This window comes from Ambystoma mexicanum, chromosome 10 (genome assembly GCF_040938575.1).
Source record: "Ambystoma mexicanum isolate Mex_15411 chromosome 10, UKY_AmexF1_1, whole genome shotgun sequence".
NCBI classification, from domain to species: domain Eukaryota; kingdom Metazoa; phylum Chordata; class Amphibia; order Caudata; family Ambystomatidae; genus Ambystoma; species Ambystoma mexicanum.
In genome coordinates this window covers 159,233,396-159,249,019 of record NC_090932.1, presented here as the reverse complement: position 1 = coordinate 159,249,019, position 15,624 = coordinate 159,233,396, and the positions used below count along the sequence as shown (strand labels likewise).

General features: G+C 45.6%; 1 protein-coding gene across 1 annotated transcript in view; it reads right to left on the bottom strand.

Annotated features, from left to right (window-relative positions):
* LOC138492838 (zinc metalloproteinase-disintegrin-like batroxstatin-1) overlaps positions 1 to 15,624 on the bottom strand; it is a 1,052,270-nt gene that overhangs the window by 593,826 nt on the left and 442,820 nt on the right. Inside the window, exon 5 of the mRNA XM_069620180.1 lies at positions 12,689 to 12,819. Within this exon, the coding sequence (XP_069476281.1) occupies positions 12,689 to 12,819 (131 nt within the window). The remainder of the gene's footprint in view (positions 1 to 12,688; positions 12,820 to 15,624) is intronic.

Here is a 15,624-nt window from a genome sequence, read left to right as displayed (position 1 = left end):
TTTTACATCAAGTATCGAAGACTTTCGAAATGTGCACAGGGTTTGGCTTGACCCGTTGCAGGACCACTTTGATTTTACATTTCTTTATCATTAACTTTTATCACCTTTTCGGTCCAATACCTAACAGACTTTTGAACGAACACCTGCGTAGTGTCGGACCACTCAGTTTGTGGCATTGAATCTTAACTTCAAAGTTCAGTCTCTAGTCGGCTGCTTTATTATATTTGCATCACTTTCCACATACATTTCATGCATTATTCTCTTCAATTTCCTTTATACAATGTTGCTGCTTGCAACCTTGGTTTCCACACAGCCCGGTCTGGTATCAGTCTGCCCAATTTACTGGCTGTGTAGACTTCACTAGTGCTGGTTTTTGTAGGAGCCAAAGACAGTAGCAAGGTGGCAAATGATTTTCCCCGCCTTGACTAATGACGCAGGAGAGACCCGGGTACCTCCGACACCCAATGCAGGATTCTCCAGCTTAAATTCCAGGTCTTACATTTCCTATTCTCCAAGGCTCATGAAAGTTAGTCCTTTGGTGAAAAGATCAAAGGCACTTCCCTCTTTGCAATTCTCTTAGGTCTGGCCGTCTTTTGCCTTGAATTAAACTGCCATCTTGGAACTGCTTCGTCCTTGTGTGCTTTGCCTCGCTCAGTGTGTGTTTTCGTGCTCCGCCTTTCATCTGTGTGGGGAAATTTGATGGAAGTTGGTTGTGTGTGTGTAATGATCAGTAATTGCCAGACACTGCCTGACCATTATATTGGGACAAGTGCGACAAGTGACATGAGGTAAACCGATAATGCACGATAAATGGATGAAGTGAGTAGACCAGATGGAAGTCGGTGGAGCAGATGAAGTCAGTGGAGCGGTTGAAGTGGTAAAGCGGATGAAGTCGGTGGTGCAGATGAATGTCGGGGGTGCGGATGAAGTGCATAGAGCGTATGAGAGCTTGGAGCGGATGTAGGGTGTTGAACAGATCTAGGGTGTGGAGCGAGTGTGGAGCAGGTGTAGCCCGTGTAGAGCGGACGTAGAGTGTGGAGTGAACGGGTGATGTATGTGACGTAACCGGTGATGCAGGTGGACGGAACGGGTCAAGTATGTTGATGGAACGGATGTAGAGTGTGGAGCGGGTGTAGAGTGTGGAGCGAACAGGTGATGTATGATGCAGGTGGAAGGAACGGGTCAAGTATGTTGATGGAACGGATGTAGAGTGTGGAGCGGGTGTAGAGTGTGGAGCGAACAGGTGATATATGTGGAAGGAACGGGTGAAGTATGTGGATGGAACGGGTGAAGTTGAGGGATCAAGTGAAGTATGTGGCTGAAACGGACGAAGTATAGGGTTGGAACGGGTGAAGTATATGGGTGGAATGGATGAACTGGGTGGAACAAACGGGGGAAGTATGTGGATGGAACGGGGGAAGTATGTGGGTGCAACTGGTGAACCGGATGAAACGAAAGAAGTGTGTGGACGAAACGGGTGAAGTAGGTGGATGAACGGATTAAGTATGTGGGTGGAACCGGTGAAGTGGGTGGAGCCGGTGTAGTGTGTGAGGAGGGTGGAACCCATGAAGTGGGTGGAACGGGTGAAGTGGGCAGAACGGATGAAGTAGGTGGATAAACAGATGACATATCTGGATGAACTGATGACGTATGTCGATGGAAAGGGGGTAACTGGGTGTAGGAAACGGGTCAAGGAGGTAGATGGATGAGGCATAGAGAACAGATAACGTGGAAATGAGCAGACCGTATGATGAAGGGATAACATGTATAGACTGGACGAAGCGCATTGATTAGAATGAATAGATAGAACTGATCGATCTGATAGTGTGCTTATACTGAACGAGTACATACAATGGATGGAATGCATGGAACAGCTAGAGGGCACGGAGTGGACACTTACACAAATGACTCGAGAGCATGGAACGGTCTGAAGTGCATAAACCAACATAGAATGGCTGGAGGGCATGGAGCGGTTTGCAGTGCATGGAGCGGTTGGAGTGTGCTCAATCTCAAGCACCTAAGGTAAACCACCATATCACATCTCCAGGCTTACTCTCTTCTTTACACCACCAGTCATCTAGTACACAGCGATACTATGAAACCATTCGGTATAGCTGTCCTCATACCATCACTTGCCTCATATCCCCATCATCCTAACTAAACACAGCTAGTTACACACCCTGAAGCCTAGGCGTTCTCCCCAGGCCTAACGCAGCCAGAATCGGTCTGGATAACAACCTGCCAGAACAAACACATACTCTTGATCTCCCAACCACCACACCTACCGCTAAGAAGCAGCTATCACAGGAACACCTGCTGCACACATATACGGTGCTCACACGCACCTTATGACTCTCTCTCTCTCTCTCTCTCTCTCTCTCTCTCTCTCTCTCTCTCTACTGACCTGAACTTCGGTTCCCGAGGGCGTTCAACCTACCAGCGCCCATGAGATCATACCAATGGTACATAAGGCGCTATATAAATGCAAAATAACATAACATAACCTAACATTCCGCAGCAGTCCCCATCTCGGGTCGGCAGCCTGTAGAAGGTCTGTCTACCAGGGAGCTTTGGCAAAGATCAGCTGGTGCAGGATGGTCCCTCGTAGCTCGGGAAGACGGCGCCTTACCAGGTCCTCTATGGGTCAGTCCTTGGAGGCACAGCAGCTTTCAGATTGTGAAGGAGAGCGAAAGCAATTCTTCTCGTTGAGCAGGGCTTCAAGGTCAAGCTTCAGTTACTCCAGTTACTCGTCGTAGTGGACCTCAGCTTCTGAACATGATTCCTAGCAGTGAGAGGTCCCCAGATATACTGTTGGTCTCCCATTCATTCCGCTGGGTCATAGTCAAGCATCCAATCAAGACTAAGGGCATTCAGGCAGGCAGGCAGCCAATCAGGCACAGAGTGCATTCAGGACATTCACTTCTCTCGAGACACTCACAACAAGTTATGTGTACTGCGACAAGTACCCAGCCATTCAACACTCCACACTGCATTCATACTGGTTTCGGGCAGGGCTGTCTCAGTCATTGTGTCAAACACCTGATACGAGACAACCACAACATAGAATGCATATTCGTCACACACTCCATTCACCCAGGTCCCACCCACAGGCGTACCCACAACATACGGTGATCGGGAAGGCTCCAGCCAGTCTGGTCAGCACTTCTCCACACTACCATATATGGAACTTCCACCCAACAGCCAATCAGGGGGAAGGGACAGAGTCAGGGCTTCCCTGGACTTCGGGAAGATCAAGGTAACAGGCAATGGAAGGCAAGAGGCCATGGAGGCCATCTTGTCTCCATCAGGAATCTACCGATTCCAATGACAGGGCCTGGGCATCCCAAAATGGAGGACGCTCAGGGCACCAGTCAATTCAGCACGGAGCTGCCACCAGCCCGTACCTTGATCTGTGGGTCACACACAGGTGCCCAAAAACATACACCAGGGGCACAGGGTTGCACCCCTACCCATGGGTGCCATAAGGGTATCCCATGTGTCTGTTCACCAAAACCAAAGGAGAGAGCTGAACCGCCAGGAGTCCCACATGAACTCCTACACGGAAAACACGACAGAACACACGATAAAAAGCAGTAAAGGACAAGGATATAGAGGCCCTGTCCCTCCGATGCATTTCCAGCATCACACATACAAGGACACAGTAGGTGCAAATATACAAACAGGTAAAGCCTCTCCTCATGTTACGGGGAGCTACATCAGGCATGCATACATAGGACAAAGCAGGTGCAAATATATATACTGGTAAATACTCTCCTCAAGTTGTGGGGAGCTACATCAGGCAGCATACAAGGACATAGTATGTGCAAATATACATACTGGTAAAGCCTCTCCTCAAGTTACAGGGAGCTGCCAAGACTCAAGTCCGGTGGTTAAACGTAGGTAAAATACTATTGCAGCGCAGGCTGCCAAGAATCAAATCCGGTGGTAAAACAAAGGTAAAATGCAAGTGCAGTGCAGGCTGCCAAGAGTCAAATCCGGTGGTTAAACATAGGTAAAAATTCAAGTGCCGTGCAGGCTGCCAAGAGTCATATCGGGTGGTTAAACATAGGTAAAATGCAAGTGCAGCACATGCTGCCAAGAGTCAAATCCGGTGGTTAAACATAGGTAAAACGCAAGTGCAGCGCAGGTTGCCAAGACTCAAATCCGGTGGTTTAACCTAGATAAAATGCAGGTGCAGCTAAGTTCTGCTATGGCAGGACATGTGAAAATACAGTATGGCCATTGGTTACATTACAGTTAATTTGTGAAAGAATAGAGGGTATGGGGGGAATCAGGAAGAGAAGGTGAGACAGTAGAGGTGTGGAGGAAGGCTAATTTCAGTAGTGGAAACTGACCCTCACCGGGAAGGAAATATTCCTTAATAGAAAACCGCTCAGGGGTGTCCAAGTATTCCTATGTCTCAGAGTGTCCAGATGACGGTATAAGGGTAACGACCCCGGACCCGGTCAAGCAGCGGACAGGGAGCAGACATGGCCTTAGCTGTGGGCCTTTGCGGCATGGGCCGGCTCCCGCCTCCCGGTGCCGCTGATTGGCTGAAGGGGAGAGAGGCCAATGGTGAAGAGCCAGGACCAGGCTGCTCAAGGAGTCATCTAAAGGATGCAGCCATCTTGGAAAGGCCAGAAACAGCAGGGCCAATGTTGACAAAAAGGGGAAATCCCTTTTAACAAAGCACGAGAAGCTAATCGGGTACCTGAGTGTAGCGATCGCACCAAACCCAATTCCATTAGCACAACAAAAATTTCAAAACATGTGCTTCAGGTCAATGAGGTTGCGCGTAAAACACACGATGTAAAATGCCAGATGCACTTATAGAAAATGAACAATTGCTTTAGGAGTGCTAGGGCCAATGAAGGTGAACAGAGCCACAAGGCTGACCTTTGCAGAACACTCTTTGTTGCAGGTAGAGATGGAGAAAGGGTGCGCAGAGCGCGGAAACAGATGGTGATGTTATGCAGTAGATGAAAGAAGAAAGTGAAGTCCCAGGGCCTCGCTGTGGGCCTTTGCGGAATGGGCCGGCTCCCGCCTCCCGGTGCCACTGATTGGCTGAAGGGGAGAGAGGCCAATGGTGGGGAGCCAGGACCAGTCTGCCCGAGGAGTCATCTAAGTGGTGCAGCCATCTTGGAAAGACCAGAAACAGCAGGGCCAATGTCAACAAAAAGGGGAAATCCCTTTTAAGAAAGCATGAGAAGATAATCGGGTGCCTGAATGTAGCTATCGCACCAAACACAGTTCTATCAGCACAAACATGTGCTTCAGGTCAATGCGGCTGCGTGTAAAACACACAATGTAAAATGCCAGAGGCACTTATAGGAAATGCACATTTCTTCACCAGATATACAGCTGTATTAAAAGGTGAATTTGATGGTACAATAATGCCCTGATGGAAAAGAGCCATAATATTGTCATAAATCCCCTCCTCTGCTGCTTTGCCAGTGGATACTGTTTTACTTGCGGCAACACAGCACCAGGTTTCAGAGTGTTGCGTATCAGCGAGACACTTTTTGTTCATCCACAACTTGTCAGGAACTTCGGACAAATCTGCAGATATAAATGAAGGACTGGTCCCTACCAACAACATGGGACACACAACATGTATTTTCTGAATCATGATTTCACATGGAAAAAAATGTCCAATATTATTCCCCCGCCATTTCTCGGTTCTCAAACCACTCCTCATCTGAGACATTTATTATTGGTTTTGTGGGTTCTATGGATAAAACCGAGCGCCACTCCCCATTGTTTGAATCGACTGCTATCAAAACAATCCTTTATTTTGCCATTAGAACTTCTTCTCTTTCCAGTTCAATGATGGTGCCTATGACTACCTCTTGAAACTGGGCGGGCCTGAACAAAAACGTAGAGGGTACTCGCCAGTACTTTTTCGGCACTTGTGGCACGGCACTGAGTCGTATGGTAATACCGTACATAAACAAATCGGGAGCCACTGGTATTCCTCTTGCCACAGACTCAACATCTTAATCGTATACGGTCAACCTTAACCTCACGGCACACATGCCATGCGTGGAACACACCACACCTCGTTCGGTGAACGAGATGATGATGTTGACCTTACTCAAAATATACCTTACCAAAATATTGATTGGTGGAGTCCTGGTGGAATATACCAATGGACCCACGCCTCTCTGCCTATTCTAATAGGTAATTTCTTTGTGAAAGGAACCGACTGAACAGCCCCAGAGAAGCCCTGCGTTTTGATGATGTTCCTGATAGGGGGAATCTTCCCTAACTAATGTATGATTTATTTGCACCTATATCTACCATACAAATGAATGGTTTATTTGCCATCTGTGCGCCTACGAAGGGTTCCTCTTATGGGTTCCTTTTCTAGGTCGGTAGTGATTGATAGAACTGGACACACTAAGGGTCTCTGTGGGCTGTCCTAATCCAGATACATGTTTGTCCCTTGGAAGACAAATGAGTTTCCTCTGACCACAGTGGCTCCCAGATGGTGACTCACTGTACCATTTGGAACAGTGTTGTTTCTCGGGATAGGGGGGCCCTGTTGCTTACCCTGATGCACAGCATATGATGGCACATTACTAGTTCCTGGGGCGGGTAACTGTGGAAATGTTGGTGGGGGAACGGGCGGGGACACAGGCATTGGTACACCATAAGGGGCCATCAGAGGCATCTGTCCATGTGACTGAGAATATGGACCTGTACCTCCCTGCGAATAGGGATGGATCTGTTGTTGATATGCATACACCTGTCTATTTCCGCATTCCCTTGAAAAATGACCCATGCGTCTGCATGTCCAACAATGACCTGCTCCTCCTCCTCGGGGTCCCATCCCGTCGAAAACCCCTCCCCATCCCTCGTTGAAATCCCTCTGGTGAACCCCATTGATATTGAGGTGGGTACCAGCCTATCCAGCTGTTCTCTCCTCCCCACCTGCGTGCCTAGTGCACGTCCACCTGAATCGCCCTAAGGTCTGCCGAGCCTTCCGTCTGCACTGCTGCCACAGGCCCCTCCAATGCGACCTTTGCTAACTTTGTTTGGACCAGTTTTGCTTCCTCTGTTTGTGCTCGATGCACAGTTTCCGTCTCATTTTCCTTCAACCGTTTGCAATGGTGGATAATAATAGACAGAAATTCCGCCCAAACCTTTGCCTTGATCCCCACTATCTTGCCAAATGCCTTCTGTACTTCTTTCGGCTGCCCTCTTTTAACCACGAAATAGAAAATAGGAATCGCTCGATCCCTCAAATCCCTTGTCTCTGCCGGCCACATTTCTTGTATATGTAATATGTATTGGGCTGGATCCTCATCATCACGCATTGTTTGTTGAATATTTGACTAAAGATTGGGTGTGCCTGGCTACGCAAACCACAACGGTGCCCATTCTTGGAGTCAGATGTCATTGAAGTGTGCTCCGTCGTGGCTGTCGTCACCCAATTTAATCCATATGTCATCAGCCTGGTCTCTCAGTATCCACAGAAATAAACTTTTCAAGTGACGTATAGCTAAAGTAGTCCCAGCTGTGTGTTTTTAAAATGCGTAAATCCATTTGTCGGCCCTTGAGGGATAAGACTGTCTTTTTGTCCATGTGTACCTAAGGGATATCATGTGCTCTCCCTAGGCCCTTATGCAACAGTAGAAATTGTGCCCCTACCACCTTCCCAACACTGATCTCTTAGCTACTGCTATTCGCCCAAACCTGTTACATAACCTGGGTCCCCACAACCTTTCTACTTGTGGGGATATTACAGTTGCCTGCTCTGCTTTTTCCAGCTCATATACCGTATCCCACTCCACTGTTCTTTTCGTGTGTATAGTCGTATGCCTCTTCCGACCTTGCCATTGCATAATCCATCCCCCTTCCCCCCTCCTATCTTCATGTTCCTTTTCTATATGCACAACTTTTGAAAGGTATACTATCTATGTGAAACAAAATTTCTCCTGCTCTCCATTCATACCAGTGTCCATTGTCCCTCTCATTGTTCTAATTTTAATTGTGCTAATTCATCTTCCCCCTTCCTTAATGCATCTATCAGCTATTTTTGTGGTTTTGCATCATTTCCCTATGGCCCCTTGCCCCTCGCATCAGATGACACAGTGGGGTTAGGAAGATTCGGATAATGCGCCGTCGTAGGTGTCGTAGCAGGCAATGCAGCATACACAGCTTGCGTGCGGTAACATCGTAATGGTGGAGACACACGTGGGGCCAGAGGGGCACTCGGAAAAGTGACTGCGGTAGTGTTAATGCTACCCGTGGTTGTCACTTCACATACTGCCTCAGAATAATCGGTGGGTCAATTCTCTAAATCCACCATTTTCTAGAATTCCAATACCTCCTTTCTGTTTTTTCATTCACTTCCCCTGTATTTAGCTGTTAAACATGTGTACATGCAACTTAGAATCTCTATTATTTGTGCCCTGGTCCGGCCATGGCTTAAACATCTCTCCCTTTGATTCCACGTACCATTCCCGATGATATTTAAGTATCTTATCTCGATACAACAGAAAGACCTTACACATTTAATCCAATGGAGTTGTCGACTCTATGATGGCTACATTTTCTCATCAATGTTTTTATAATGTTTTGCCAATACCCATGTCCGGCCCCAACAAACCCGAATCCTCTCCCTGTACCCCCTTCTTCCGCACCTATCTCCCAAATCCATCTTTCCCACACACACACACACAAAAACATACAGGTTGTTCACTCTTCCCAAATCACACCTCAATGAACTCTACTTCAACCAATATTAACCACACCATAATAATAAAAAATGCACTAACAATAAAATCACAACAAATTCTATTTTTTTATTCCAACACCCCCACTACATCGGGTGAGGAGATCCTAGGCCACTATGGCCTCTTCCACAACTACTTTTCCGTTCACACGCCCGCCCTATACACTGGACGGGGAGATCCCAGGCTCACTATCGATACAGAGCCTCTATCCAAATCCTCTTTTCTTCCATTATACAGCACTGTCTTCTCCCCTACTACCGAAGGAAAGGATCCTGTTATTCCGCAAACCATAATATAATATAAAGGCCTATATATATATGCACACACACCACATGGTTCTCTACTTCGCCAATCCACACTCTCCTCTCCACACATATATGTTCATTCTCCAACACCCACACACTCTCCTCACATCCCACTTATGTTTCTCCAAAAGGGGGCGAACTTACGTCTGCATGTTCACCTGAAGTCCTCCGTCATGGGGTCCCGTCAACGGCCTGCACAATCTAGTGACAGCACCCCGCACCAAAGAATAGACAGGAATTCTGATAACACGGCCCCTGTAAACCTCTCAAAGATTGTGCACAATCGGAACTGGTCGCTGCAGGTGGGAGCGGCCCCTCCAGATGAGCGGCCAGGAATCCTCTGTCTTCGTGGCAGTCACTGGGATCACGTCGGGGTCACCAAAAATGTGGGGAAACTCCCAGTGATCAGACCAAAAAAATAAAACCTGCTAGTGAATAAGACTTGGTGGACCCGCTTTTGGGAAAGACAAGAGTTTTATTCAGTATACTAAAGAAAAAGGCGATAGGGTATTATAAATCTGGTGCAACAAAGCTCTGTGAGGTCTTTCATACAAGATTCAATTTTTAAACACATAAATCATCGCTCATGACGTAATCAATATACCCCACCCTCATTGGCTGCCGCTTAGTTACATGCTAATGATTACATATAACCCAGTCTCCAATTGGGTCCGCTGTCTGTTCACCGATCTTCACCACACATGAGGAACGTCTGCGTTCATCATGGAGTGCTGCAAAGCAATTTGTTAATATCAACTGGCACCAACTTACCTTTTATCTTGGCCATGTGGCATGCACCTGATTATCAATATGAACTGAGTGGGACTGTTTGAGGTCAGCCTGGTCCTTGCGGACAAAGCAGCCTTTTTCTCATCGCAGACATGCCGGCGCTCCATTATGACCCTCCTCACAGTATGGGTATCATTTGTTAGCTCTCCCTGGCACAAAACGTAGATAATGTTGTTCACTGTTTTCCTCTTTATCAGTTCCCCCTCGCCAAGAATGAACTTAGTGTCCCACTAATCAATCCAGTTCACAAAGGAATTAGGGCCCATTTCCCTGCACATCTGGTAGTTCAAATGGAGTGACCATCATTCTGGGGGGGCGCTGACATCTTAAATCTTGGTTCATGTCTTGGCATTCTGAGTGAGAGGAAATGGGAGAAGGGGAGAGTTGGAGTGAAGCAAGGAGAGCCACAACATGCAGGCTAACAAGCCCTGGAGGTTTGGTGTGGTGGGGCTCCAGACCGCTTGGGACCACACTCCCCATGCCGCTTTGCGTTCTGGATTGAGCGCACAAGGTTTGAGCCTTTATAAGCTCCTCCACAGTCTGTGCTGCGTGCTGGTGATTTTGTTTGTTGCAGGCATGGGCTGGAGAAAAGCAGTGTTTGGTGGGAAGGAGAATGGAGGTGCGGAGCTCAGGACGAACGGACCAGCGAGGTACCCCTCCTGACTGCCAACGCTTCTGTGTCATGAGCGGGCAGGCTAGAGGAGGAAACAGCGGCACAGTTGAGCAATTCCTTCCTCCCACCTGCACGTTTATCGTGCAGGCCGCTCTGAAGTAAGATTTACTTTCAATGCCTACAGCTTCTCGCCTGGGGCGGTGTCTCCAGACCCCTCCCCAGGCCTCAGATAAGTGCATCGTCTTTGTATATGGAATATGTGAATGTGAACGGAGCATGTTTTAAGCCAAAAGACTAATGGAGAACGCTTCATGAGAACACGTGTTTAGCGGCTACTAGTTGCTTCGCTAGTTTGTCGCTCAATGCTCATCCAAAACTCTCTCATCGCTATAGCTCCTCTTAGCAACTCAGTGGGGGGCCAATATGTTGTCTGTAGCTACTTTTACGGGCGTGCATGCCCTAAAGATTCATTATCATGTTTCTGCTTAAAGTGGATGTCTAAAAATGCAAACGTTGACATGTCCATGTGGTTACCTAAGTGTGCTCTTGTTTGTCGCTTTGCATAAATGCTCTAGGTGTTGCATAGTAGATGTTTAGGGAGGAGTTCAATTCCTAATTAAGAAGGAGTGTGCTGCAGTGTGGTGTGTGCACCAGGTGCATGGTGCTTTAATTAAGGGCACAGTGAGTGAAAAGAAAGAAGGGACCACACCTGGCTGGGTTCCTCTAGGTATTTGTGTTGTATGCCTCTTTCCTACAACCCCCGTACCCATTCAATACAAGTTACCCAAATCCTCTGCCTGGTTTCCCTCACCACCACTTCCATATCCACAACTTCTCCCTAACCCTCTTCCCCCCCCCATTGGCTGCCTCGAGGTTACCTGTTATATGGAGTGAGGAACCTATGCCAACCAAGATGGGAGGGTCAACTACCATTTGGCGTCCGTGGTCAGGAAGGAGTTGTGAGATACTCCAAGGGTGTGACACCTAAACCTCTGACTTTGTTCTCAGGAATACGACCTTGGTGTTAGGCAGCACCCCTTCACTGTTTCAGCAAAACACATTGCTACCTAATTAGTTCAAAGACTTTAACTGGTTTGGGAGCCTGTGTGTATTCTTTGCCACGCCTGGAAATTGGGATGCAAAAGTGAGACAAGAAAAGAGACCTTGTTGTTCTGTGCTGTCTATGAAAGCATGACCAGCGAGGATTCAGGCCTACTCGTAAATGCAATATTAGTTTGTTGTGTGACTATCATGTATATAGGCATGCTATAACGTACATAAATGAATTGTGACATTGCTCAATCAGATTTTTCCCCTTTTATGGTTTTTCTATTCCCACTAATTACCCTTCTCTAAAACATACACACCTCCCACCTTCAACGTCCCGTGATCATTTCCATAATCTAATATATTTTTCACAATCGAAATCGTCTAGGCGGGGTGGTGGTCTGGACATGCAACCCAACACTGCCAAAGCTGTAAATGCTCTGCCCTATGACCAAAGAACAATTGAAGACAGTCCAAGTTGTATGCCTCAAACCACTAATAGGACTTGAGCTGTTGCACCTTTCTAATAATTTGATGGAGCTCATACTGTCTGCTACCCACTATCATGCAGATGAGTTTGGGGAACTGCAGTAAGGAAGGCAGCACCCTGAGAAAAGCAAAACGTGTTGTCATGCACGTAGTGACCAGAGTATGCTGCCACATCATGCATTACCACTGTTACGCAGTTAGGGCACTGCTTTGGTGTATTAACTATAACCAAAATGTGAAACAATCACTGCTAAGCAGTGTGCTTAATAGTTAGAAACAACATACTGACTATAAGGAGATACTCATAATAGCAAGTAAAGTAATTAACCCTCCAAAAATGTGACATTAAAAAGTGTCTTTTACTAGGAAAAGTCATATACAACAAATGAATATGCTGAAAGAAGATACATTGCTTCACTGGGCATAGCACTGTTTCAAATGGCTGGTTGATGTAGATTTGCGAAACCATCGCTCTTATTCCCACCCCCATAATAGAACATAGGAACAAGCCCTAAGCTATTGCAACATGCAGCTGCCAGTTGCAAAATATCCGATGTATTTGCTGAAGGACAACATAATAAGTACCCAGAAGAGGAACAAGTACAGAAGGTATGGGCTTCCTAAAATCAAGCATCTGCGTACTTAATAAATTAACAATGTCAACTGACTGGGGGCTGTTGTGTAATAAAGTCTTGGTCTCTTACCTCAGTGTAGCTGCCATGATGCAGCTGCTGTCTGGACACGAGCAGGAGTTTCCATCATGAGACATTCCAAGGTTGTGTCCCATCTCATGTGCTATTGTGGCTCCCACTGGAATTGTACTTTTACTATGGTCCTGCAATTGGAGAATGTAATTATTGTATAAAACGGTAGTCCATTATCCCCAAAACCTGTTCACTCGGGCATTCAAGAGAAAATCCAAGGTTATGCTGTAAATAGCACCAGACTGCCTTTTTGACATACAGAATGTAAATTATTGTTTTCACTTCAGCCAATATATTGGGGCCAATTCGCAAAACAGTTGCAGTGAATTCCTCCTGATTTTATCCTACAGAGTAATTCAATTTACAAATAAGTTACAAGGACTAAATCCTACCTTATTCCTGATAAGCGATGAATATGTCAAAGTTACAACCAGTAACATTTGTGAATCTAGTAGCCCTCTCCACGTGGAAGTCCCAAGTCAGTAAAGATCACATTCCATTCACAATTTATGATATAATCCCCCAAACAGATGTGAAATTGACTTTATGGCAAAGAATGCAACCTCACATTTCTTTTCCCTTTTTAGTCAAGTTCATATTTAAAAGGTTCAAAAAGAAAATAGTAGCGAGTTTATGGTAATAGGCTATCCTCACACACAAAAAAATCAAGCTGGTTCATATTTCAGAAAAAAGCACTAATGATATTGTACAAGTTGCAGAGGACAACGAAACCTACATTTGGCACACACTATCAATGGGCATTATGTGAAGAGCGCCTAGTTCCAGAGAGCAGGCACGCACTTCTTCAGTATAATAATTTTGCCTGCTCACTCTGGCGAATCATGACAGAAGGTCGTTATCCGAGGTCACTTTTCAACCGTTTGGTGAAGGCCTCTGCCCCCTCTTCTAATAATTCAGGGGGTGACTCAAAATTACCTGAAACATTGCTAGGTTTGAAAAACTACAGGATTCCCAGAATTGGATAAATGGTATGGGAAAATATGGGTGATCATCATTAATGAGGAGTTTACATTTTCAATTCAGTTGCCCGTGTTTTTCCAATATGGGGCCCATTCCTGGATTATGTGAAGAGACACAAGGATTTTACATAATGTACTGTTTATGAGTTGGAACTTGTTCTTAATAAAAACGACTTCTAGCGTGAATTACTAATCAATAAATACAAACGTTTGATATGAAAATGAGTTCAATGAACCTTATTTAAGGATGTGCTTGGGTGAAGTTCAATTAGATTGTTAAATTGTTTATCTGAGAATGTACGTGTCAAATATGACATACTTTGCTTTTGCAAACTCAGTAAGATGATTTAATAAAAAAAATCTTAAAACAGATTTTGAGAATTTTAAAAGATTAGGCTACTGATGTGGCTCACCAAAGATTCTGCTTAATTAATACTTAAAATAAAAGTTAAATAAAAAATGATGAGGTAGCAGGCTGATATTAAAACACTCCTAAATACCTCATGATAAATCTGAACAAAATTGCATGAATCTCAACAGGCGCTTCCAACGATATACAACAAAAGTGGGCTACTAGGTTGCAGGTGGCACAATAGCAAACAATACAATCTCTGAACCCTCTGACACAACAGTGAGCTTAACAACACAGAGCAGCAACATGTAAGATTGGGACACAAGGAGTGAACCGAAGAAAAGCAGAACTTTAAAAACGTCGTACCCTAACGACGAAACACAACAGACACAGAGGGAGATGGAAAGAAAGAGCACAAGTCAAAGATAGAGACAGAAAGAAGAAAGAAAGAAAAATATTGGGGAAGAGAGCAAAAGCGTGAGCCAAATATTTGCAGCTGTAGAGATACATTTACCCCAGAAAAGCTCACCTTCCCACCCTGAATGCATCTACTGCTTTAAACGATATCGCTTTGGTTTTCCAACATGATTTCTTTTGCAGTAATTTTTGCTGACAAAATGACTAGAAAAAAAGTATCGAAATATATAGGGGGAGGGTAAGGGCCTATAAGGGGTTAAAGGGGGGTGCGGTAGGGGTCATAGCATAGGGAAAGGGGGGTGACCCCCAAAATTAAAACAAATACATTTGATGAGTTTTTTCATAGTAATTTTGTCAGTCAAAATTACTGCGAAAGAAATCATGTCGGTAATGGGACATAGAACCGCTTAACATGTATATGCTGAGACTGTTTTCTGGCCTGGTTTAATGAGAAGATAAACTCCAGCCCCCTTGGTCCTGATCCACCTCACTGCTTATCCGGCCAAAGATGGCAGCCTCATAGCCCTGACAGCAGCGCAGAGGAACGGAAGGCCACCCCAATCAATGAGATGCTTCAGTAGCTGGGAAAAGCCATACAGCTCTCTTTCTCTTTCTTGGCAAGTCATGCTTGAAGCAGCGGCTGCATGCAGGAAGGTGGTTTTGGGTCAGTGGTTTAAACACTCTGTTCCTCTCCCTGCCTCCCTCTGAGATGCCGAAGCCCATAAAAATGGTTGAAATCAACTAGAGGCCCAGGGCCATGTAAGGGACATTTAAAGCATATTCCCTAATATATAATAGAAAACAGGTAGTTTGCGCCTTGTGCACATGTTAGATTTACTGCACACTATGTAGTAGCTCCTGGTTCCCTAGAGGTCGCTTCTACCTAACGGGTGATGCCCGATACCCAGGAGCTCATTTTTACTCCTGGCCAACAAATCCTAATTTTGACTCTGGTCTTTAGTCCCCTGGAATCAGATGCAGATGAGTTTACAAATATAAGCTCTCTCCCAAAACAAAAGAGTCCAACGCGTAATCTATGAAAGACCTGGTTTTAGAAGGTAAAGGACTTCAATTAATAATTTTTTTAATACATCTGCCTCAGCGCCAGCGACAAAAGGTTGTAGGCCAATCCATATCAGACTTGATGGAAAAACAAGCAATAAACATTCGTAAAGCCTACCAGTGTG